Below are 25,153 nucleotides of genomic sequence, written 5' to 3'. Positions count from 1 at the left end.
TTTTTCTAGACAGAGAGTTAGGGGCAACAAGAAAAGTTGCCAGAAATATTATGTCAATCAACCAATCAGTCAATCCTACATATGCAGTCTACTGTTCTCTGTCCCACTTTAAGCAACACCGACTGTGATGCCGTTAAAACAGATACTGTGTATAGTAATATTTTGGATCCAAGCACACACATATAAAGTTACACTCCACGCGTGGGTCAGATAAGAAGGGGAGAAATTGCCCCTTGATTGTTGCACACATGTAGAAATAGACTTAGAAATGTCTGTCATGTTTGTGCTATCCAGTGGTTGTATCGAAATAAGATGACACAGCTGACACCATAACAGTATTAATGAGCCACTAGAAACAGATTTTTGCATCATGTCATCAAAAGTGATGATTTGAAATGTGTTGATTTGTGAATACAATGACAAAGATTTCAATTTCCTTGCAGGTTCTGATCAAGCAGATTGAATCATCAGACAGCCTTCATACCATTGGTAGTGCCATTAGCAACCTGCTGTCCCTAACCCAGGATGGACCTCAGCTCTGCAGCATCATTGCCAAGGTACTCGGGACATAAAAATAGACTCTATGCTATCCTTCTTACTGCATTTAGAGAGCAGATTCACTTTACAACTGGGACCTTGCTTCCTTTTATTCGCTCCTGTGGAAAGTCCACCTATACCAGTGTTTGTCATTCTAACCAGCAGACCTGCGATTGCCGGCTATCTTATTATACATGCCTCTATAAAGCTATTTCACTGTGAGATAAGAAAAGAGAGACTGGACAGCAAGTCTGTATTGGCCATTAGTTAGCTGACCGCTTTCAGGATGCTTTTGATAAGACACTTCCTGATGGCCCGCTCATACACACACATACACGCTCTTTGCAGCCAGATTGTAAGATCAATACTGTCAGCTCTCATTAGCCGTAAGTATTGATTACACATTCAGGTTGCTCAGGTGTCTTTACCTTTTAATCCACTCTCGCTTTTTTAACCAAGTAGCAAGCTCCAGGGCTAAGAAAGTAAGACCATGTAAAAATGAGGCTGTTTCCAAAAGCAAGTCAGTCCCCATGGATATCGTTGAGCTTTGCAGAAACAAATTAATGTTTACAGTGTGGTACTCTAAAAAGCTAACAGAGCCTTAATAGCACTCATACAGTGGTACATTGTCAACCATTTATATCTAGTTTAAAGATGAGGTCGCCTTAAGTGACAGGTTACAGGTCATCTTCACTTCACTTCCACATAAATTATCTGAATATGTGGCTTGCTTTGTGCTTAATTATACCAACAGCCTGTCAAGGAAGTCTGTGCTCCTGTTTCAGTGCTCAAGGACCAGTATTATTTTTGCAGTATGTTATTTTTGCAGTATGGCACATATTTTTGTCTGTGCAAGGATCGCATGTAGTCTATTTATGCAATTTGCTAATTAAGCTTAGTGATCATTAAATAATAACTTAGCACTCCACTCCCCTCCAAACACCAATCTCAATGCTTCAGAACTGGGTTTTACAAACCAAAGGATGATGTCACAGTGGCTACATCCATCCTTTTAATACAGTCTATGTTCTTAACTTGGTGTGTAGCAGAGCTGGACGAACCATCTCAGAGGAATCCTGAAACCAACCACAGCAAATAATTAGCTTTCAGCTATCTGTCTATTACACTTTCTCACACACCCCTTTGATGCATAACATCAGCTCATATTTGAACATTTTGCTCATTACAAATTTTCCACTACTGCTGACTTCACTCGCGCACTGAATAACAGCAATTAGCCATTTAAATGTCTGGGTGGGGACCTGATATTTCCACCCTCTTCATCTCTATGCCAGTCTTTGTTGATGGGCTGATTTTAGTGTGTTAGATAAAAAGGTTAAAGAAACAGATGGGTGGACTCCCATAATGTTAAAAATCATTGTAGCTATCATACAGCTTGAGGCAGTGAGGTACCTTCAAAGAGGAAATAGTGTGATAATGATATCTTGTAATTTACATGACAACAGGAGTGGATATTTGCTGGTTTTGCTTAGTTATTGGTTGTTGATGGTTGTTCTTGTTATGTCAAGTGTCGTACTCTAAGATTTGTCATGGAAAAATCACATCACACATAATATAAAGTAAATAATCGGGTTGTAAAATCTGATGTGGTGCAGGGGTGGAGTCTAGCCTTTAATGGAGGTCCTGTGACCCAACCCATGATTACACAAATGACTTGACTACACAGTGGGAGCGGTTGTGGCTCAGGACTTAGAGCAGGCATTCTAATAATCAGAAGGCTGGTGGATCCAGTCTGCATGTTGAAGTATCCTTGGGCAAGACAATGAACCCGAGTTGCCTCTGATGTGTCCATCAGAGCGTGAGTGTGTGCAAATATTAGACAAAGCACTTAGGTACAGAAAAAAGTGCCTGCATGAGCGTGTGACTGGGTGAATGACATTTGTAGTCAAAAGTGCTTTGAGTGCAGTTAGAGTAAAAAAAAACACTTTATAAGTACCAGTACTTAAAGTGCTGGACCTACAGGGTCAGCACAGCCAACCAGTAAATCACTGTGGGTTTTTCACTATGAGTGAAAAATGACTTTGACACACAGAAAATCATTTGATCAATTTTAATATTTTAAGTTGATTATAGAAGCTATAAATAAAATGTACAGTGTTCAGTACAGTAAGTAAATCACATGTAACTGCGCGTTTCCTCAACTTGCAGATATTTTATTAAACCTACACGTGAGCAGGGTTTTTAAAAAAGCGAATGGTTTAAATTGAAAAGATTAAAAAATATGTGTCAACAAAATATTGTGAAGTCTATCAACTCTCATGCCCTGATTTTAATAACCCATTATTTCAAAACATGTTAAGTATTTTTTTCTCTTGTGATTTTAAATCCTTGTAGGTGATGTTTTTCCAAAGCACTTCTCTGTAATTGACAGCTTATCAGACCCTGAGTATTCACGCCATCATGGCTGATTTGGGACGGCTGACTGCACACATCTGTCATACCAAACAGATCAGAACAAATCATACAAATTATCGCTGAACACTATTCATGCCTGCCTTTAGCTCGCGACCCACTCAAAATGACAAAACAAACAAAATTTGTTTGCCCAACATATTGCCCAACATATTCATCTAAAAGCATAATTTATTCTTTAATCCATCAAATTCAAACTATTTTCTTTTCTTTGGTCTTTCAGAGATGAACCATAGTTATACATGTCTACCTTTTTATGGTCATTTGCATTTTTCATATTTATATTTTCTGCATGTCTTAGGAATAAAACACATCAACCAATACAGTAACAACATTCAGCAGCCAGGCAAAAAGAGCAGTTGTCATGGATTTAGCAGTGTCTGCGAAGCTGGATTCAAGAAGTGTTTAAAGTTGACGTTTTTAGAGCATTTAAAGCGCCATCTTGTACCAGTATAGAACGTGACGTCACTAGGTATATTGGTTGGTTGCTGCTAATCCTGTCTATTTACACTATTTCATGTCATTTCTGTGCTGGTTAAGGTTAGGGTTAGGGATAAGGTTAGGTTTAGGGCTGGAATACATGGCTGGAACGTATATTACCACAGGACCGTCATTCCACTGGAATTCAGCCATAACCCGGCGCGTACCATCAGAACGCAGAAGGTCACCTTTCGCGTTCCTCAGGAACGCCGCAGGACGTGACAAAACGTCGGGATGTTACGCCTCGGGCGTGAGAACGGTCTGAAATACACAGTGGAGTAATCAGGGAATAGGAAGCAGGAGGGAGACACAGCTGGGAGAAATTATGGCTAACGAGACAGGGGGAAGTAAAACTGAATACACTGACATAAGACATGGACCTTTAAAGTAAAACAGGAAACAAGAAACAAATCACAAAGACGTAGACTTGACACTGAACTAGACCTACACTAAACACGAGGGCACAAGAACAAAACCTAAGAACTCATAACCCGGACCAAACTGAAACCTAGAATAATAATAATCAAAACAGCACAACTAAAGAATCAAAACATAAATCATAATACAGAAGAATACCAAAACAGAAGAAACTGAAAATGCTGGGTCAAAGTGACCCAGAACCGTGACAATGACAGCATCCATCTCGCCACAGAACGACTAAACAGCTGATACACAAAATCATTCACAAACTTTCAAATTTGCACATTTTTATTTCCTTGAAATCAGTTTGTCCTCATTTAAATGCCTTTATATACATTCATTCAAGTGGCTCCAAAGTGTTTCAAACACTTGACAACGAAAAAGTGTGATATTTAACAATATGTTCACATTTAATAATATCCAGAGCACCTCTAAGTTAGAATTACTGCCTCAGCCAAACAGTTAAGTTGTGGTTTACATCCATGTCTGTCCACTCATGATACAGTACACACATGTAGTCAGTTATAGCCACTCACCTTTGAGTACTGACATTGCATTCACTTCATCAATGAACTGAATGCAATTCACATTGGTGTGAACATTTTTGAACTTTTGGGGGTCTTTACCTTACAATATAACATCATTTGAGTCCAGATTTGTTGACTGTTTAAGTGGTGCTACATTAATAAAACTGAACAGATCTAAAGAAGGTATTCCTGAAATTTGGCTTTATTAGAACAGGACGGATGGATGAGCACAGCCCTCTCAGCACAGGGTTGACAGGACTTATAAACTTATAAACCATAATATACATAAAATACACAGTGACTTAAAAGAAATCAATAAATACACAAACATTTCAACCGGTGCTTCCCCAGACTGCATGAGTAACAGGAACCACTCACTGTCGGATCTGTGGGTGCTAAAATTACACTGTTACTAGAGCCATCCAGTCGTTCTCTAAAAGTGAACATTAACTTTCTTAAAAGTGCTTTAAAAGTCCAAACACCCACAGCTACAAACATCTGACTGGCACTACCCCCTTTAGGTATCCTGATCACAAGGGGGCAGTATATAACAGTATGCAACAAACATAAATAAACAAAATCACTTAAACTGCAAGTGAACAAAAGCTGAATTTGTGTTAAACAGTACTTGCCTGCACATAGAGCTTACATCATTGTCTGTATATGTCATCATCATCATTTATTTGGTCAGTAGCAAAGTAACCGAGGTATTTCCCTTTTTGAAATAAAAAAATGTGTTAACCCCTGGACTAAAACAAAATGTTCCAAGTGAGCTAGGTGCTAATTTTCAGATGGCAGGTCTACATCTAGAATCAAAATGAGCACAAACATCAACAACCAAAGTGAAGCATTAAGACAAAACATAGCAATGTCAAACAGGATCCACACATTTGGGCCACAAAATAGATGTAAATTGACTAAACTAAGACACAAATCAGACAAAAATAGATGCAGCATGATCACAAACAGACACATACAGCCAACATGATTTTAGTCATTTTGCATCAATATGTATACATATTGATGCAAAATGACTAAAATCATGTGCAACACTTTCTACATATTTGACAACAGAAGAAAAACACAAACAAAGTTGGAATGTATTTTTGATTGAGATTTTTTTTATTTCATGCCAAATTAGATATTTTAAAAATCAAGCGTCAAATCACAAAGTCTCCTCCCTGTGTGTACTGTAAGGTCAAAACCCTACAGTACTACAGAGAACCCCAACAATCAAATGATCCCCCTCTGAGCAAGCACTAGGCGACTGTGGGGAAGAAAAACTCCCTTTAACAGGAAGAAACTTCCAACGGAACCGGGCTCAGAAGGGGCGGCCATCCGCTGCGACCGGTTGGGGGGGATGGAAATCAAAAAGGAGACGAGATGGCGCGAACTACAGTTGTTAAAATTTGGATTTGGTGCTAACATTCTGCTTCAAGATTTTAAAAGAAGCAGGGCAGTGGGGAAAAGCCAGAATGGTCATTTTAATCATCTCTGGCTTTAGTGAACCACCTAAAGGGTTTTCGCAGAGCTTTTCCCACAGCTGAAAACAACCTGGAAATTTTGGACTTTTTGGGAGGACTGGGGATGACTCCAAGGCGGATTTTTAGATGCCTTATCAGAGCCTCATCAAAAGACGAATCATTTGCTATCGCAGCCTTTAAGACATTGTCTGGGGAGCCAAACTCCTTGATGAGGCATTTGGCTAGTTTCTTGATTAACTTTTTCTTGTTATTTGTCAGACTTGTGGCAGACTCTGTGCTGCTTAGTTCAGGCTGTATCAGATCTCTCAGACGGTTGATGACCGTCTCTACTTCTTCTGACAGAGACACAAACGGTTTGGCCTTAGATTTAGATTTTTTGATGACTCTCATCATGAGGAAAAAAGCGAGGTCATCGGAAATTTTCTCAGCATCAGAAGATGACACTGACACAGAACGCATCTCTGACATGTCAGAGGAATCCTTGAGAGAGCGTGAAATGCTAGCAGAGCATTTTTGCGGAGAAATGCTCCCAGGTTTTGGTGTTTGAGTTGTTTGATCGGGTGCAGGAGAGGATCTTTCTGGGGAAATGCTCCAAGGTCTTGGTGTTACAGGCTGATCAAGTACCACAGAGGATCTTTCTGGGGAAATGCTCCAAGGTCTTGGTGTTACAGGCTGATCAAGTACCACAGAGGATTTTTCTGGGGAAATGCTCCAAGGTCTTGGTGTTACAGGCTGATCAAGTACCACAGAGGATCTTTCTGGGGAAATGCTCCAAGGTCTTGGTGTTACAGGCTGATCAGGTACCACAGAGGATTTTTCTGGGGAAATGCTCCCATATTTTGGTGTTTGAGGTGATGAAACAGATTCTCTTCCACTGCCATCTGAATCTGTGCTTGTTTCCTTTGTCGGCGTCCTTGTTCTTTTAATAAAGTTCTGGATGCCTTCCATCACCTCAGAAACCTTGTCCTCAATCATTTGATTTTTGTCTTCGTTCTCCACCCAGAGTAAAAGCTTTTGTAAAAACTTTTCTACTGCGTCTTCTACGAGGACATAGAGGACTTCAGCAGAAAAGGGACGCTTTGAGCCATGTGCTGGTTGTGGAGTCCTGGAGATGACTGTATCTGAGAGGGATCTACCCATTAGAGGTTCAGGGATTTGATACAGTCGATCCGTCATAAGTAGATCAAATACTTTTCCCGTCAACTCCACAGTAAAATCTCTGGTTGCCCCACTATTTCTGAAGTTGTCCAATGTTTTATGGATGATGAAGAGTTCTTCCTTCTTTGTTAATTTGTCAAACAACTGATTAACGTCTGACCTAATGGTGTCAAAGTCGGCTGGAGAAGAACGTATGTAACGAAGCAGCGTGTTTCGGGAAGGGGCTCGATGAGCCTCTTTACTCTGGGGACGAGTTTCTGGGACTGACCCTGGGAGGCTACTTTCATCGGAGTCCACTGTTTCATACTTGTGGAACTTGCAAATGTTTTGTAGACAAACAAAAAATTTCCTGTTTGTCTTTATTACTTGTCTCAGCTCTTTTTTCATTTTTTCAAACTGTTTTTTCGCAAACATGGAAAAGCGGTGTTTGCGTGCTTTGAGCCCTGAGTGTGAGGTGGATGGCAAACATCTAGAGAAGAAGTCTCTCACCTTGTTGATGATTAATCCTGCATTAAAGGCAGGTTTGGGTAAGCTACAGCTCTCACAGGGCTCTTCACTGCTTGAATTCATGTTCCCAAGTATCTCATTTACGATGTCAGCTGCAACCACTTCTACTGGCGTTGGAGCTCGGATACTTTGGCTCTCTGCAGTTGTTTTTATTTTGTCTTGTTCTGTTAGAGCTGATTCGTCTGGGAGCTCAGTTTTTTCCTCATCCTCATCTTTATCTTTTTCTGTCATCTCTCCATCTGAGCTGCTTGATGACAGAATCGCAGAAATCTCTGCGATTGCTGATTGCACTGATATCTTTGAATCCGTACTTTCTGTACCGGAATCAGACCCGCTTGACACGCACCGGGAGCGCAGCTTACGTATATGTATTTTAAGGAACGAGGCAGCGTGACAAACCATGCGGTGCAGCTTTTTAATATTACTACATTTCCCGCTAACATAAACGGCGGGGTCTTGCGGGAGATCGGGGCTTTTTGTAATGAGTTCAACTGTTGAGCTGACCTTTTCGGAGATCTCTTCCTCAACCATCCGTGTCAGCTCGTCAGCGCTCTCATGTCGCTGTTTCGGGACATTAAGCGAGCTGGCGATGGCGGCTGAGATCGAGTCTCCGAGGGACGGGATTATTTTCCCTGCATCTAAAGGCTCTGGATCTTCCTTCGTCATGCGATCCTGAGTAACAGGAAGGGCAATTTTGAGGATTCTGTTAGAGGCGATCTGAATGATTTCACAAATCATATCAGCGAGCACCGCTACGGTCTCCGAGTCGTATGTGCCATTTTCTATCATGACCCACTGAAGTGCATTGAGCCTTTCAAAGCACCTGTTTATAGGTGGCATGATCTGGTCTGGTGTGACCACAATCGAATTTTCATTTTCGCTGCGTGTTGACATGGTTGTATCACACATTTGATTTTCCGGGTTTGAGAGAACAGCGGGAGAATTTTCTTGTTTTGGAGGACGCCGACTGTTGAACATTTGCAAACAGATGAGCAGTAATTTTTCTGTGTGAGAGCCCCTATTTATGGGTTTTGGCTGCCTGTCACGTGGCTGACGGATCAAAGCAAAAGCAAATTCCTTTGATCTGCCAGTGACGTCAGAAACGCACGCGCACACGGATAAAAGCCCCTAGTGCGCGCTCACAGCTGCGCAACAGCAGATTTGAGTTGGCCCACTATATCCCAGAATTCATAGCGCGACCCAGCCAAATTTCAGCTACCAACAATGGCGGCCGCTACTAAGTTTTAAAATTAGTCTTATTAATCTTTCTGGGTCACAAAATAAACTTTTAACATATTTTCAGGCGAGAAAGTAGCTGTGTAAACTTCAAATATCCGCTTGGTTTATCAAGACATCGCATATTTGCAAAAGTGTGCCGACGTTTTCGGAGACGTCTGTTACCCAACCGCTCGATAGCAAGCTGGGGGGTTCAATTGGTCGCTCGAGCCGGCGAGAGCAGCAGACTCCCGGCTTCATCGTTTTCAGACCCCCGCTCTTTCGCTACTCAGGTTAAACATGATATATAAGTCACTCGGATAACTTAAAAATGTAATTGTTTGCATTTTTTCGGTGTTTTATTTGTTCCGGAGTAAATCGGTTTGGCTGAGATCAAAGTTATTAGATTAAATAAAACTTTATTAATCCATCGGGTCGGTTCTTCCGGGATTTTCACACAGCTGAATAAACGTCAAACAGAAAACTGATTAAACCGAAGTGTGAGACGGTCGAGAATTTACGCCAGTGTCCTGTTATATTTTAGATGGCAAGGAGCAGACGGCCGAGTTTATTAAACTCCACCGACACAGCGGTGACGCAAATCTGAAGGCTAGACCGTCCCATTTCACAGCCTCGCACTTCCGGCCTTCTCGGTCTTCGAAGGACCTGGCCCACGTAGACCACGAAGGCCGGGTCCTCCGAAGGATGCAGCCGACGTTTTGGGACACAGCTAGCGTGCACGAGAAAATGCTAACATCCTGGTTTGAGGCCGGATGTGGGGTTTAAGTGATGAGGTGATGAACCCTGCTTCTGGGTTCAAACTACTCTGCGTTTTTTAAGGCTGTTGTGTTTTTAACATGTTTTAATGCTTTGTATCTTGTTCTATTTAATCTGAACAAGCCCCTAAAAAAGGCAGCGATCATTGTTGGCCTCTCTTGGTTTTTATTACCACTATTCAGTTTAAAGCTCAGTTTTTAAAACCTTACGATATAACTACAGCCCAGCTCATGCAGCAGTATATTAATGACTAACCTCGTATTGTGGATGGATTATCTCAGTTGTTCTCCTGACTTGGTCTGTTTACAGCATCCTGCCATGCAATTGTGTAACCATCGGGAATCCGCGTATTAACTTTTATTGAGTGGAATAAAGTTAGCGTTCATCCTCCAGCTTCACTGTGTTTACATTATGCTAACATAGCTGGGTCGCTAGCGACCACGTAGCACATCAGCTAGTCCAACTTCAGTAACCCTACAAAAGTCACTACTGTTTAGTTTTCTGTCTTCATTTCTGTCAGAAGTGATAGCAGAGCTGTACGTTTTAATTTTTTCAGAAATCTCTCAGTCAGAACATGGTATATCATATTTAGGTGGAAACTGGCGAGCTAACTTCCTGCTAACTTCTAACTCCGTTAAATTTCATAAATTCTGTTTTCATGGATGCCTGGATTTTAAACTTAATTGTGACACCTGGTAGAGCAGCCACACTGATCATTTTATTAAGGATGAAAGATCAGTTTGTTAATCAGTTTGTAATTCTCAGTGATGGCGCAGTATTTGTTTGACTTTGGGACCTGAAGCAGAGTTTGGACCCGGAAATAGCTAATGATGTCAGACTTAGCTAACTGACAGCACTGATAACTCAGTGGAAAAAAAGGCAATTAAAACTGAAAAGAAGCCTAAAGAGGTCAGTTTTGTAATCCCTTTGGCTACAACAATGGCTTTTATGTTAAAAAAAGAAAAGGATACACCGTCCACTTTTACTTTCTGTCTTTAAGGCAACAAGTTTTTCATTCTTTGCTAGCTGCACTCAAACTGGAAATGTTTGGGTGTAATGTTTGGGTTTCTAGAGCACTTTATAAATGAGGACTGTATGGAGGAGAACCTGTTTGAGTCAGGTGCGCTGTGTCAGAGTAAGACTCCATGGTGTAAGTTAGCCGTTATAAATGTAGTGTTTCATGTCAGCTTTAATACTGAGCCATGTGCCACACCATAAATCAAATAGCAGCTGGAATGCTGGAGAGTGACTGTGTCATGATGTGCAAGGGAGTTTGCGTCCTCGGTGTTTACCTACTGTCATGATAGATTTCGATCTAAATTTGTCCATGTTGGCAGACCTGTCATATTGTCCTTGCTCTGATAGCTGTAAACTGCAGGGCGTGTAGAGCATGAAATGGCAATAACTCAGGTCTGGTGAGAGCCAGTGTGTCATCAAAGCTCTGTGGGTAGAAAGAGGGCCTAGAAATACTGTAGATCCCACGATGCTCTCTAATTTGACGCCCCTTTTAGGATCAGATGGCTGAAAGACACCTGCCAGTCTCCCTTCATTTTCATCTTTCTCATCCCTTAAATCACAAAGTCTCTATATTTCTTTCTTTATTTATTTCTTCTTCTTTTCCTTTTTTTTAACAAACCCTGCTGAAAACTGCCTGTTGCTGCATGTTTGGTGTTAACAAGCAAAACAAGACCAGAGAGCACAACTCAGGAAGTTATAAGATGGAAATAAATTATACACCGTGTAGGGTTATACATGCAAACACACAGATAAAGAAGCATTTTCCAGTGAGTAGTCAGGTTTCACTTGATGTTATTGCAACAAGAACCAACATGCGTGAGTGTGAGAACAAATGTGTTCTGTGGGCTTAATTTAAGAGATGGGGATGAAGTCAGTGGAAGCAACAAGTGCAAGTTGTTTGTCAGAGGAAAGAAACAAGCCAACAAGCCTAATAATCTGTGAAAAGAAAAGTCTGTGGGGATGAAATAATAGAAAGGTGCTTCCACCAGAGAGTGAAGATTGTCTGAACAAATCTCTGTAGTCTGTTCCTCTGAGCCATTTCTACCATTTCTATTTTTTTTCTTCTTTTTTTTTTTTTACAGTATATTAAGTAAGATCACAGAACTATGAATCTTCATCCAGTTATGGTACTTTGCTTGAAACAAGACTAAGGCCTACAGTATTGTGCATTTTTGTAAGTAGGTGCTAGTATTAAAAAAATTAAGAAATATAGTTTTCAGTTTTATTAAACCTGCTGCCCTACAATACACATATTACATTCAGTTAATTTAAGGTAGATTATATTTTTGGCAAGATGATGCAGGAGATACAGTTTAAATATAGCTGAAGCTTAAACAAAGGGTACATTTACAACATCTCATAACAGCTGATCTAGGCATCAGCCAATGGCACACATCCTATGGGAAAATGTCATAAAGGGCACGCCATCTAAGCTGATTTAGTTTAACTACAGTTGCTGCTGTCTCTGTAAGTCGCTTTGCAACCCACCTGCACCCCAGCTCCTCCTTTCCAAGCTGCATCTGACTTCAATTGAGTTCAGTTTTATTTATATAGCAGCAAATCCAACACACAACAGTCACCTCAAGGTGCTTTATATTGTACATGATAATAGGTAAAAACCCTTAATACTTATACATAATAAAATGTATTTCTGATGCTGGCTGTGGCACTGGGAGTCTTGATATTGCTCTCCCATCCTAAAGCTTTGTGTGCTAATAGAAATGTAGGAAGTTCCTGGACCATACTGCCAAATATAAATGACTGCAGATTAAATCATATTTTTTTACTGCAATGGCCTTGAGCGAAATTTGTGTATAAATACAAAATGTCACTGAAGACATAATTCGGTTGGTTAAATACTTCTGGACATCAAATGTTTTTAAAAAAATAAAAATAAATAAAGCTAGCTTTAAATAATTTAAACCAAAGAACTAATGCTCGGTGTTCAATCTTTCATCGCCACAGACTCGTTTTGAACATCAATTTTAAGTGAGATTTGCGTCACAGTGAAGTAACAGGATCAACAGGCTCTCCAGCACCACCCAGGCATTTGGAATCAGCATGTAAGCCTCTCAGTGTTTTAGAGGGTTTACTGAAAACTGTCCGTCAGTATTGGTAGTTCTTCCAGGTATGGTGGTCCAATACAGCGTAGGCAGCAAGCGGGGAAGTAGCGGTCAGGCTGGAGGGCAGGATGATTAACCACTCCAAGCCCTGGCAGCATGGCCTTAGCAGCATATGAGACATGCCAGCCCAGTATAATTGCCTTATTAGGATAATGGTGGTAGTTACAGGCTTCATCTTCCTCCAGGTAATTCTAGCTATCTGCACAGTGAATAGAATTCAATACCTGCAAGTGTTTTTTGTCAAAGGGGTCCTTTAAAGTGGACATGCAGCCAATACAGGAGGATCTGTTTTTGTTTGTTTACACCAAGCATACGCAACAGAAAATGCTCAGTTATTATGGCTAGCAAATCATCTTTTTTTCCCTTCAGTGTTTTCTATTCATGAAATATATATATTTTGGCTGTTTTAACCTGACATGATAGATTGTGTGAGCTATTTGATAGGTTCTGTGGTTGGCAGGCTCACTGAATGAAGCTGGCCAAGTCCATCGGTCATTCCGGGTCTCTTGGACTCTTTAAAACCAGTATGCTGCTGTTGGCTTAAATGTGTAGGGATAGTTGGCTCTCATAACACAGTCTAGCAAGAAGTAATTTGATCCATTGTTTTGCACAGTAATGTGTGCTTCAAGGCAAGAGCTGACAATGATGCATCCTGAATAATTTGGCGTTGAGCAAACTAATGTCAGGCCTGTGAAAGTTTCAAGTTGGACTCTAAATGAGTCTTTTACCAATTTTTGTCCCACATTCACTAATGCTTTGAAAAATAGTAAAGTGTCCCATTGACAAATTTAGAAACTCAGGACAGACTTTAAGCAAAAGAAAGGATAAGATTAGGGAAAGACATGGTAGCGTGATGGTTAGCACTGGGGTCCTTGTTTTGAATCAACTGTCTATTAAATAACAGCACACATTTAGCCTAGAATTAACCAGAATTAGGATTGTCTTGTTGAAATATAAAGTTTATCCCAGCCGTCATGTGAACAGCTTCTGCATTTTCACTTAGCAGAAATAAACCAAGTGATAGTGTTTAAGCCCTGCGTCAGACTGCCACCCTGTCCAGGGTCTACCCCGCCTTTCGCCCTAAGACAGCTGGGATGGGCTCCAGCTCCCCAACCCTGAATTGAATAAGCGGAAGAGAATGGATGGATGGATGATAATGATTAATAATCATAATGATCATACTGTCTCACATGAGTCTAGATAAACAGTTTTTATTGTTTATATTGCTATTCTTGTTTTGCAGCTTTCACAAAGCATTTGTGAAACATTGGTTTTATAAATGTATCACATTTTTTAAAGTTCTTTTTTACAATGACTTAGCAGCTTTAGCTTGTTCCCCTGATCAAGACTCGCAAAACAGATGATGCTATTGTGGGACCTGAATGTGGCACTGAATAATATGAGTGCACATTACTGATACAAGTGTGCACTTTTCTCCTTAGGCTTAAATATTAAAATGACACGTTTTCTTTTCCTACAGGAAGGAGCTGTGGTAGCCCTGTTTAAGATCTGCAGACAGGACCGCTTTAGAGATCTGTACGCACACGCTTTAAGAACAGTGGCCTCCATCTGCTGTGTGGAGGAAGGCATTAACCAACTGGACAAGGTAAAGTTCTCCGACTTACATACTCAGGTACACATGTATGTGTATAAGGGTGCACAGCGATTTACAGATAAACTGTGAATAAGTAAAGGTGGCCCCAAAGGAAATTTGTCATTAGTTTGTGGTTAGATGGAACAAATCAAATAAAGTGGGGAAGAATAACAGTGCGCAAGGCACTATTTCCAGACTTTCATGTAATGAACAAAAACAGGTACATGTACGTATTTAAGATAAAAGGGGAATGAGAGATGACATCAGTCTGGAGTAAAAGTAAGTCAATAAAATAAATCCAGTAAAAACCGTGAGTAGCTCCAGTCCAGCCAGATTATGTTTGGCTGAAGTTGTAGGTGAGACGCTTGATTGTTCCTCTTCCCAGCAGCTCATATTTTAGCCAGAATGAGCCATGTTTCCGGTGTTATGACTGGAAGGTTATAGTTTATTTTCACAGGTGAAAAAGAGGCTCAGGTACATATAAACAAAGTGCGTAATCATGAAGGGGCAAGAACAGAGTACATATATATATAGTCAATGCTTCATGCTGCTGATGGTCCTAGTGTTTAAGCGGTAATTAAAATTACATTCCCTAAAAATGTTGCTCATTACTGCCGGGCCATATTTGAGACTCCCCACAGGTAAAGAGTATAAACATACTGCTGCTGGTTTCTACATTCGGCTGCTCTCAGACTCGATTGCAAAATGAAATGTGGAAGCTGTCAGTCAGTTCCAAATTTAACAGCAACAGCATTGTGTCTCACAGTAAATAATTGATATTCATGTGGCAGCTTTACATTCTTCACAAGTCCATTTCTGACTCCTGAACAACTGCCTGTATTTTTAGGGAGTAAACTTTCAACAGCGGTAGCTGAGCTGCGCACTTTTCTTATTTACTTGATTAAATTTTCATGAATGAGCTCACTAGGTCCAGTTACCTCAGAGCCGAGGACCTACTATTAAACACTGCTGTGTAATTTAAAGCTGAGGAAATGCTATATTGCGTAGGTGAGGTAGGTACAGAAGTGAGGTACATGTTTTGCTCTTCTGGAAAAATTATATAGTGAACAGACCAAAATATAACTCATGAATGTGCTTGTGTGTGTGTGTGTGTGTGTGTGTGTGTGTGTGTGTGTGTGTGTGTGTGTGTGTGTGTGTGTGTGTCTGTGTCTGTAGGAAATAATATGAGACAGGCAGAGGAAAAACTAACGATACAGCCATCTTTGTTCATTCTCTATGGAGAATTCAACCAAAATAAACAACAGACGCACCTGTGTGGGATCAGCGTTTACAGAAAGACAAATATAACCTGATTGCAGTGAATAATGATGCCACAATGGTGTCTGTTCACATATAGAGCAGCTGGGACAGCATGAATCATCCGAGCATGAAAACTCTTTAATGGGAACCAAAGTCCGCCCCAGATTAGCAGCCTCTTCCAGGGGGAAAAGCTGTCAGGCAAGTCTACGCTACCAACCGCTCACTGGCGATTCACTCAGGCTTGAGATACACAACTGTCACCATTGAAGGATCAAAGAAGGGCCCATAACGCACCTGCAGTGCTCACTGGTGGCTATACTTCTTAGTTTTATCCCCAGCCGGATCATTATGTAATCATAACATTTCCAGGTGAATTCAGGAAAGGCATGGTTGCTTATTGATTCAGAAAAGATATGCTCAATGAACAAAGAAAAGGAACAGCTTCACATAGTGGGCAGAGAGCATGGGTCAGTGCGATATTTAACTGACTTAAAGTGAAGGTTTCAGCCCACACTTGTAAAATTTCAAATAAGAGTTCAATAAGCAGTGGCCACACTCGGAAAATATTTTATACCCAAAATGCTGACTTTAACTAATCTGATTACATACAAATGTTCCATGTAATTCTTTTACATAGGTACCATATAAAGTGTTAAACTTAATGGAATTTGGTAAAATGAAATTTACTTGATTGGTATACGTTTATTTATACCAAGCATATTTCCTTAGTGATGAGTTATTTCAATAAATAACACTTTTATTTCAGTTGCATTTTACTCAAAAGTATTCCTTCATCTTTATTGATGGTAAAGAATCTTTTCAGTGTGTAGGGTTGTACCGGGAGATTTAGCACACTCCAGAAATTTCATCCAGACAGAAGTGTCATGGTACTGAAGTGCAGCTTTCGCTTCTGTGCCAAGTGGGCTATTCATGCAGCACCAAGACTTTATGAAATTCTCTCTGTTCTACAGTGTGTCCTTTCCGTGATCTCAGTCACAGCAGGGATCTACCACAGAAAAACTTCAAACTGTGAGCAGGTGTCTTAAACTGTTTTTTTAGTATTCCTAGTAAATTTATTTGTCATTGATCCTGATGATAAATGAGACACATCCTCTGGTCTGATAGACGAGGAGCTGGGGATCATCCTATTTTAGCGAGGAGGAGGAGTTAGGGAAGAGGGGACAGGGGAGCAGTCGATGAACGGAGGTGTAGAGAGTAGATTGTTCCACGTCAGTGGGCCGCGCTGGCACAGTGCTGCTGACGTCCACAGAGACAAAAATAGGGAATTGCCCTGTGAAGCTTGGTGCGTTGATGCTCGTCAGCAGATATGACTGACAGGTGTGGCTGGCTGAGTGCTCCTCTCGAGATGTGCGTCTGCAAACTTGTGTGAACTGTTTTCAGGCGTGACGGCTTGGTGACGGCGAGCAAATTTTTTTTCTTATTGTAAATGGCAATAATAGCTGTGATTGAAAAATGACTGCAAACTCTAAAGTAGCTGATGTCTAGAATACTGCATTTTTCCCATGCATAAATTCAAGTATGATTAAAACTTTTAACTTGTAGTTCTGACTTTTTTCACAGTATCTTCTGACTTCCAGCTCTTACAGATATGAAAAACTTGATCAAAACTACTGCAGAGATTTGCGGAGTAGCCGATAACATCAGTAGCAATGTTTGCATGAACTGATCAACACTGCCCCCAAGTGGATAAAAACCTGTTCTACTCCTTTATTTCCTCGGACCTCTACAGTCTTACAGCCACGTACAAACAAATAAGCAAACACAAATTCATTAGAGCACACATTAAATCAATACATGACCTCATGCCCACAAGAAAAGTTTTGTTTATAGGGATGAGTACTTCCTTCTCTCCTATAACTCTGAGTTCCTCCCTCACTTCCTCACCGATGATGCACACGCTCTGGGTCGATGCCAGTCAGATATACAAGTTTCTCAGCGGCACATTAACTCTAGTAGTTGGCCATTAAAAGGAAGTGGTGTTTTTAAAATATTGATGGCTTTATGGGCAGAGGTGCTGGCTTTAGTCAAGCTGATACCATGGAAACGTCACTGTCCGTCTGGACAGCCACTGCAAATGTGTTGTTAGTTGAAGTTGTTCAGCTTAGGAATCAGAAATGTGCTTAAACAACCACATTCAGGATTGAACATGTTTAAGTTTTCCTTACATCTGTCTTGTTTTGCCAGTGCCTGATCCTGAAACAAATTCTATTAAATAGAATCTTTAATGAAATATTAGTAATGAAGTGACAATGCAGTCCACATCGTTTACATTTTGTTAGTCTAAGCTGTTTGATCAAGATTAACAGTGCTAACATGTGAGACCAACGATGACTCGGGCCACTGTATATCATGTGACGATAAGCCATCAGTTAAAACCTCTTGTCTCACAGTGAAATGAAGTACATGTACATAGTTTCCCCATTCTCCGAGCAGCTATATTTCTGTTTGCGCACAATTTTGGAATAAAAGAAATAAGACAAATAAATGAGTATGAAAAGAATATGACCGCGTGTTTCCACTGCAGCAGTAAAACACTCCCTGCTGTATGTCTAATAGGTGGACGGGATCCTGTGCCTGGCAGACATCTTGACTGATGAAAGCAGCGTGGAGGCAGCCAGAGCTGAAGCGGCAGCTGTTGTAGCTCAGATCACTTCGCCTCACCACACATCCACTCAGCACCTCGCCAGCTTCCTGGAGAGCATGCACGACATTGTCACGGCGCTCATCAGTGAGTGGACGCAGTGGTGATGATCTCACCCTGACCACATTTATAGGAGGAAAAAGTTGTTTTTATTTCATAGAAAATTATGATTGTTTTAGCACCAGGCTAAACTTTACTACCTTACTGAATTTCTTTTAAACCTCTATAAAACTCTAAACAAGTGAAAGAGAGGGGGTCAGCCGTATATTTTGTGGTTTGCTTTACTTGCATTTTGGATGTTACGGTGTATTATTAAAACCCCTGCAGTTTGGTAAGTTACGTCTTTTTTTTTTTTCTCAGAGTTGTGTGAGACCGCGTCCTGTGGTGAAGTGTTCCTCCTGGCGTCGGCTGCCTTGGCCAATATCACCTTCTTTGACAGCATGGCCTGTGAGATCCTCCTGCAGCTTAATGCCATCCACATCTTACTTCAGGCCTGCAAAGACCGTCAGAGAGTTGACACACCCTACTCCAAAGACCAGGTACACGTTTCCATGTATGCAATGTTTCTCTTACCCTAAGTGCCACATAAAAGCAAACATACAATATAATTACACTATTACTAACAATAATGTAAAAATCAACCTGTTTTTAAGCAGTGCTCTCACTCTAGTTCTTTGCCAGACCTTTAATCATTTCATTTTTGTTTAAATCGTAGGTGGTGACGATCTTGGCAAACCTGTCCGTCTTAGAGCAGTGCGCATCTGAAGTCCTGCAAGAACAAGGTAGTCTGTTTTCTAACTATGGCTTTTTATTCCTTTTTACCCATATTTGGGATTTTTTCCTGGCTACACTGCAGTTTAATGAAGGTAATACACTCACAGGCCTCTTCATTAGGTACACCTGTAAAATCTAATGCCCGCTATTACAGCAACTCTGAAATAAACTCTCCTTTATGAAGCCTCTACATTTTCAGTTTTTGCTAATGTTTTCAAAAAGGTGATAATTTATACTGGTGGGTAGTGTTGTTGTACAGGACTGGAGCATTCCTACACATTTGTTTCGCCCACCTCTTGTACCTAAGAGGGTTCAAATATTAGGAACTCCTTTAAACCTAATACTCCATTGTGACCTCCGAAATGAAGATAAAACTTTAAATTAAATTAATAGTAGTGGAAACTATCAAACTGCTGATTAGATGAAAGTAAAAGTGAGATGCTTCAGTGTAATTCTTTTCTATTCCTCAGGAGGGCAGCATCACTTTAATGTCTGTGAACTAGCTTAGAAGAGCTGAAAACATCAGACATTGAGCATAAAAATCTTTTTTTTTAATATAGAGGTATTTTTTATTTTATAGAGTTAGGTAGAGGTTCAGTAAAAGGACTCGATGTTACAGTCCCTAATAATGTTTTGTATCCTTCTGTAATCCTTTCATCATTCCATTTGTATTTTTTCCAACTTCATTTCCTTTTTCTGTTTAACATATTCCACTGGCTCCATGCTTCTTATACTATAAAAGAATGAGATAGATGGGTATGTGTGCTTTCACAATGTGTCTGAGTCACTGTCTCAGCATCACTCTATCAAAATGTTGACAGTATCAGTCTGTTCCTGTGCCCACTAAGACCAGTTTGATTTTATTTTTCATAATCTGATTTTTTTTTGTTGCAAAACATTTTAACATATATTAAGTAGCTAAACTGATTGACTGATTGATGATTTATTATGTCTCAATGTCACCTTATAAGTTTTGTCCTTTGATTTATACAGTTGCCCTTAGGGTGTTAGCCTTATAACTTGGGGTTATTTTACAGAATAATTTTGAATAACATTATTTAACAATAACCGGCTGAAGGGCTGACTGACCGCCTTGTGTAATTTTTTTCTTTATTATACTAACTGTTTCTAACTGCACTTTTTCTATATCATTTCTCACAGGCATGTGTAGAAAGTTTTGCTTCTTTCTTTTCACTTGAAACCTTGACTCTTGTGTAACTTTTTGTCTGGAAACTCTCAAGTCTTTCTAAATGTGTTGTGTTGTTTTGTTCCTGCTCTTATATTACATTTTACATTTTGCTGGTTCCTGTGTGTTATTTTCCTACCTAGCTAACCTGTACTGAATATTATATATTCAAGGTATAGAAAGACTGCTACTGTTGCTGGGAGAAAAACCATCCTCTTCCAGTCCATCAGAGGGCGCTGCCTGTGAGCGTGTCCAGCAGAAAGCTGCCGTCACACTGGCCCGACTGAGCAGAGACCCTGATGTGGCCCAAACAGCTATCCAGCTTAAAGGTAGTAAGCTTTTGTGTCTTTTGGAACAATTAACAATTATCTTACTTATTAAATATCACACTGTACAAAATGTACAAAAAACTTTGTAAATGAAATGCATTTTGTACAAGGTGATATGTGTATTTAATAAAATAATTGTTAAATGTTCCAAAAGACACACACGTACAATCCACACATCTTGCATAAGTAAACTAATATATAAAACACACACACACACAGATATATATATATATACATATATGTATATGAACTATGTGCTGTAAGTCTGTCTGTGGCCACTAGAGGGTCACAGACAGACAGTAGGAAAATGAAAGTATTTTGTTTCCGTTTTATCAGTTTTGTAGCTTTTAAAAAAAAATTGTCTGTTTTTTTTGTGTGTTTTGTTTTTCCCTATATTTTTGCAAACATCTTAATACAAACATATGCATTTATCCAATTCAATGAAATCTATTTTACATTGCGCCATTTCACAACAGTTTTCTCAAAGAGGTTTATATTGCAAAGTAAAGCCACCACCGATCAGATGACCAGCTGGTTTTGACTGACATAAGTAAAAATGATTTTGGCCACATAAAGATATTAGTTGGATATCAAATCCTCATTATCAATCCTCTTTAAAAAATGTCTGATAGACCAGAGGGAAATATTTTAAGAGTGTTGATTGTAGGTATGTTATTCTGTAGTCCTCTTTGTCTCATGGAAAGCTAATTTTTCTGAATCCTTTAATTTGAATTGGAAAATCTGACGTTTGGAAATTTACATGTTTCATAGTCTATCAGAAGGGACAGAGTGACAGAATCTCTCTTCTTTTTTAAAGGGGTGGTACTCAATTTATTGATCACAGAATACTAAAAAAGACTTTTACCCAGAAGTCTACAACACTCAGCTACAGTTGCGCTGTTTGACATCAAAGAGTGGGACAAGCTGCTAACTGAAATGTTCCTCTGTTGTCTTTAGCTGTTCCTCGCCTTATTGAACTGTGTCGCTCCCCTACTGAGAGAAATAACAGTGACTCTGTGCTGGTCGCTTGCCTGGTAGGTGTAAACCGTGTGTTTTTATATGTGTGTGCGCATGCAGACCTTTACATATGTGTAAATTATTCTGTGTACTGAATACAAATATATCATTCAAACTCACAAACTGCCTATTTAAATGTGACTCCTGATATACTATATGTATTCAGCAGTAAAAGTAAGCGCATTATACCACAAGCCCACAACATCAGTGCTCCAAATATTGTCCTATTTAATTACATTTACAAGGTAATTTTTAAAAAGCTAAAAATATATCAACCTTATCCTCTCTAAGCCACGTTGAGAAAGCTGACCGGTTCGTACCATTTCAGACGCTGCGTGTTTAAATATGTACATATCATGAATAATATCTCTGCTCATACATTATCATTCTCTCATTCTGACCATAATTATTGAGACCAGATCTTGGGGCTGATGAGGGGATTTGAAGCACATAATGGTCAGGAGCTTAATTGGGCTGCCTCGCTGCGCTGAGAAATGCCTTCTTCTTTACTGTAACCACACTCGTCAGTCTATTCAAATTAATGCGATTCCATCTTATCCTTTTAGCCAAGGGTTAAGTAGCGCGTTTGTAGATGTTGAAGTTTTACCTTCAAAAGACGCCAAGCTTTCACAGATCATTTGTAATTTTCAACATAAATGTCGGAGGCTCTCGTGGCTGAATGGATTCGAGGCATCATGTGTAAAACTTGTACGCTCTTCAAACAAAGCGAGACACTGGGGAAAAAAACAAAAAACAGGGTGATTTTAAAGAACTCCTGGCCCAGTAAAGGTTATAGGACTGAATTTGGTATTTTCATTACAGTTTCTTGCTGATAACCAAAGGATGCATGATTGCATATTTACTGTATGTGTGCAGTACAATGATGAGATATGATAACATGAATGTCTGTGTGGTACTTGTGTTTGCTAACACGCTTACTGTGTCTGTGTCTTCAGGCTGCTTTGAGGAGGCTGGCAGCAGGCTGTCCAGACAGCATCGAGGCAGCCGACCACCAGCAGCTGATCAAACCACGTCTAGTTGACTCTTTCCTGCTGTGTTCCAACATGGAGGAGAGCTTTGTATGATCCCCTGCACACCGAATCACTGAGAGTCAAGAACTCTCATTGTCAGTACAAAAACACACGTGTTCTGAAGGAGTGTATCTATTTCATGACTACAGTCTAAATTTCTTGTTCAGTTAATAGGAAATAGCTGAATAGATGCAGAGAACATATATTAGTAAATGTGTATAAATGTGTTGCATAGTGCAACTCAATTTTCAGATTAAATGCAACAAACATGTACGCTGTTTTAGGAAAAAGTGGGTCATTATTTCATGTAATTCCACAGAGAATTTCATTATTTCATTAATCATAACAGTAAGTGTTTGTATAAGTAGGTGAAACTGTTTGAAAAAAAATGCAATGAAATGCTTTAAATGTTACCACTGTGCAATTTTTTTTCTTACATGTTGATATTGTTTCCGAAGCTTTTTGACTCTATCAAAGGAAAACTGTCAATCTGAAATGTTTAGCATTTAAGAACTGAGATTGAGTTCTGGTTAATCTTTTCTCAACTGTTTAAAATAATAAACTTTTTCAGTGAGCAACCATTTTTTAAAATAACCATTCACAAGTAAATTATTACCACTGTTTGCATGTTTTTGTTTGCTTTTGTTACAGTCAAAAGACTGTTTTTCTAAGTACGTAAACTAAGCAACCCCATAATTTAATAGCTTAATTTAATAGGAAACAACTCTAGCAGCAATAACTTAAAAGATGATTGAAATATGACCTTATCGGTCTGTCAAATCATTGTGGAGGAGTTTTGGTCTATAGGCATTTATTTATACACAGCTCTCTTAAGGTCCCCCCCACAGTATTTCATTTGGGTCGAGGTCTGGACTTTGGGTCACTGCAAGACCTTGAGCCATTCCCTTTTGAGCCATCCTGTTGCTGATTTGTTGTAGCGCTTGGCATCATTGTCCTGCTACATGAGCCAATCTTGACCAAGCTGGAGCTGTCAGATAGAGGAGTTTTTGATCAACTCAGTGAATGCAAGGTCATCGTTAATTGAGGATTATGGTGAAAACCACACACATAACTAACAGAGAAAAAAAAAAGTCCATTAATTAATTAAGAAAAGGGTTAACCGCTAACAGTCATGGTTAATTTATCTTTCAAAGCTCCCAGACAGGCAATGAAAAGGAACCCAATTCTCCTATCTTCATTGTGTCTTAGTTAAAAGATGCCAAAAAGATGCTTTAGCCAGTGCCTTAGTGAAGGTCATTTTGGTATTTTTGAATGCTGTCACTTATTGAATGCTGTAAAATCTTCTGTTTTTTTTTTTTACAAAGGAATAAATTGTCTTTGGTCAGTGCCTGTTATGTGGTATGACAGTACATGGTAGCAAAAGAGTGTATACCACACAGAAAGAGAGAAATGTTTTAACCCAGTAGTTGAGAACAGGAGAATAAGTTGTGAAGCACCACAGCCTGACTTTTCATCACATTTTTCTGAGGTCAAGAGCAAGATTTTGTGAATTTTAGGGCTGTTAAGAGTGCTCTGTATTTATAAGCTCTATCATTATAGGAAATTAAATCACTAAACAATAAATACAAATGTCTGGTTAATAGTCTATTATTGAAGACTACAATGCTTACTGTGTATTTAAATCTTAAAGCAGCTTTAATAAATATATTTATAACAATAATAAAAGCTTTTCTAAACCTAGAGAAAAATGTCACCCCTGGATTTAAGGTGTTTATCCAGTGTATTGTATTCCCAGTTGTTTTCATTCAAAAGTCTGTAAGCACTAACACCGCCTGCTCAGCAACGAACTGCAGCTCAACACAACAGATAGCTCGCAAACTTTGTGGACTATTTAACAAGCCAGATATTTCCCCTGTAGTTGGTAAAGAGCAAATGCAGAGGCGGAAGAAGGTAAATATTAGACTTTTACCCACCAGATGACACAAACGTACCTGAAAGAAATCTTTCGCACTGGTTGGGCAAGTGAGTAACTGCTAACAATGTAGCCAATTAAAATAGTACTGACATGCCCCTTTTAATTAATTGGTTACATTGTTAGCAGTTACTTATTTGCCCAACCAGATGACAAAAATGTACCTGAAAGAAATCTATCACACTGGTGATAATTAATTAAAAGGGGCATGTTAGTACTATTTTAATACAGTACTTCCTATTGCTGCTAAATGGGCAGAAAACAAAACACCATTCAAAGTGGGTTTAACTCTTTCTAATTACTTACTTTAATCAGCTAAAGAATGACAGGTGAAGAGAAAAACATTCACCAACATCATTTGTATTTAAAAGTTTGACATCACCTTTATAACCAAAGCTTGGAGCCAACTTTAACAGACAGCTAGCTGTTAGCCTAAACAAAATCCATATGTGTGCATGTGTTTATCTACCTTCAATCTTTGACTAGTCTTAAAAAATGTTCGTGAGGATGAAAGTTAAAGTTAACTATTTTACATTTCGCGTGGGTCTAGAAGTAAAACAGGCAGCAGTTTCTGTTTATGGGTCAGTGCATGTAGTTTCCCAGTAGCTAAAGCTCCGACACTCAGCTTTACTCAGAGAAACAACACTCACTCAAATATCTGTGTTGTCACACAGATATGTGAAAAGCTT

The 25,153-nt window shown here is 39.5% G+C and overlaps 2 protein-coding genes across 7 annotated transcripts in view; one reads left to right on the top strand and one right to left on the bottom strand.

Annotated features, from left to right (window-relative positions):
- LOC116313970 (protein inscuteable homolog) overlaps positions 1-23,154 on the top strand; it is a 55,094-nt gene extending 31,940 nt beyond the window's left edge. For all 6 annotated transcript variants that reach the window (XM_039615440.1, XM_031731831.2, XM_031731832.2 and 3 more), the window contains 8 exons: positions 444-557; positions 14,159-14,284; positions 18,110-18,281; positions 18,555-18,733; positions 18,910-18,976; positions 20,328-20,483; positions 21,441-21,517; positions 22,457-23,154. In XM_039615440.1, coding sequence (XP_039471374.1) covers positions 444-557; positions 14,159-14,284; positions 18,110-18,281; positions 18,555-18,733; positions 18,910-18,976; positions 20,328-20,483; positions 21,441-21,517; positions 22,457-22,585 — 1,020 coding nt within the window. In that variant the 3' untranslated portion in view covers positions 22,586-23,154. The remainder of the gene's footprint in view (positions 1-443; positions 558-14,158; positions 14,285-18,109; positions 18,282-18,554; positions 18,734-18,909; positions 18,977-20,327; positions 20,484-21,440; positions 21,518-22,456) is intronic.
- On the bottom strand, positions 5,531-8,801 carry LOC120441211. Its single transcript, XM_039615439.1, has 2 exons — positions 6,544-8,801; positions 5,531-6,483 (listed from the first exon to the last, which is right to left on the bottom strand). The coding sequence occupies exons 1-2, from the start codon at positions 8,522-8,524 to the stop codon at positions 5,882-5,884; spliced, it is 2,583 nt and encodes an 860-aa protein (XP_039471373.1). The 5' UTR covers positions 8,525-8,801; the 3' UTR covers positions 5,531-5,881.
- Positions 23,155-25,153: the final 1,999 nt, after the last annotated feature.

Source organism: Oreochromis aureus, linkage group 7 (genome assembly GCF_013358895.1).
Source record: "Oreochromis aureus strain Israel breed Guangdong linkage group 7, ZZ_aureus, whole genome shotgun sequence".
NCBI lineage: Eukaryota > Metazoa > Chordata > Actinopteri > Cichliformes > Cichlidae > Oreochromis > Oreochromis aureus.
Note: the sequence above shows the minus strand (reverse complement) of the source record. Positions and strands in the feature narration are given on the sequence as shown.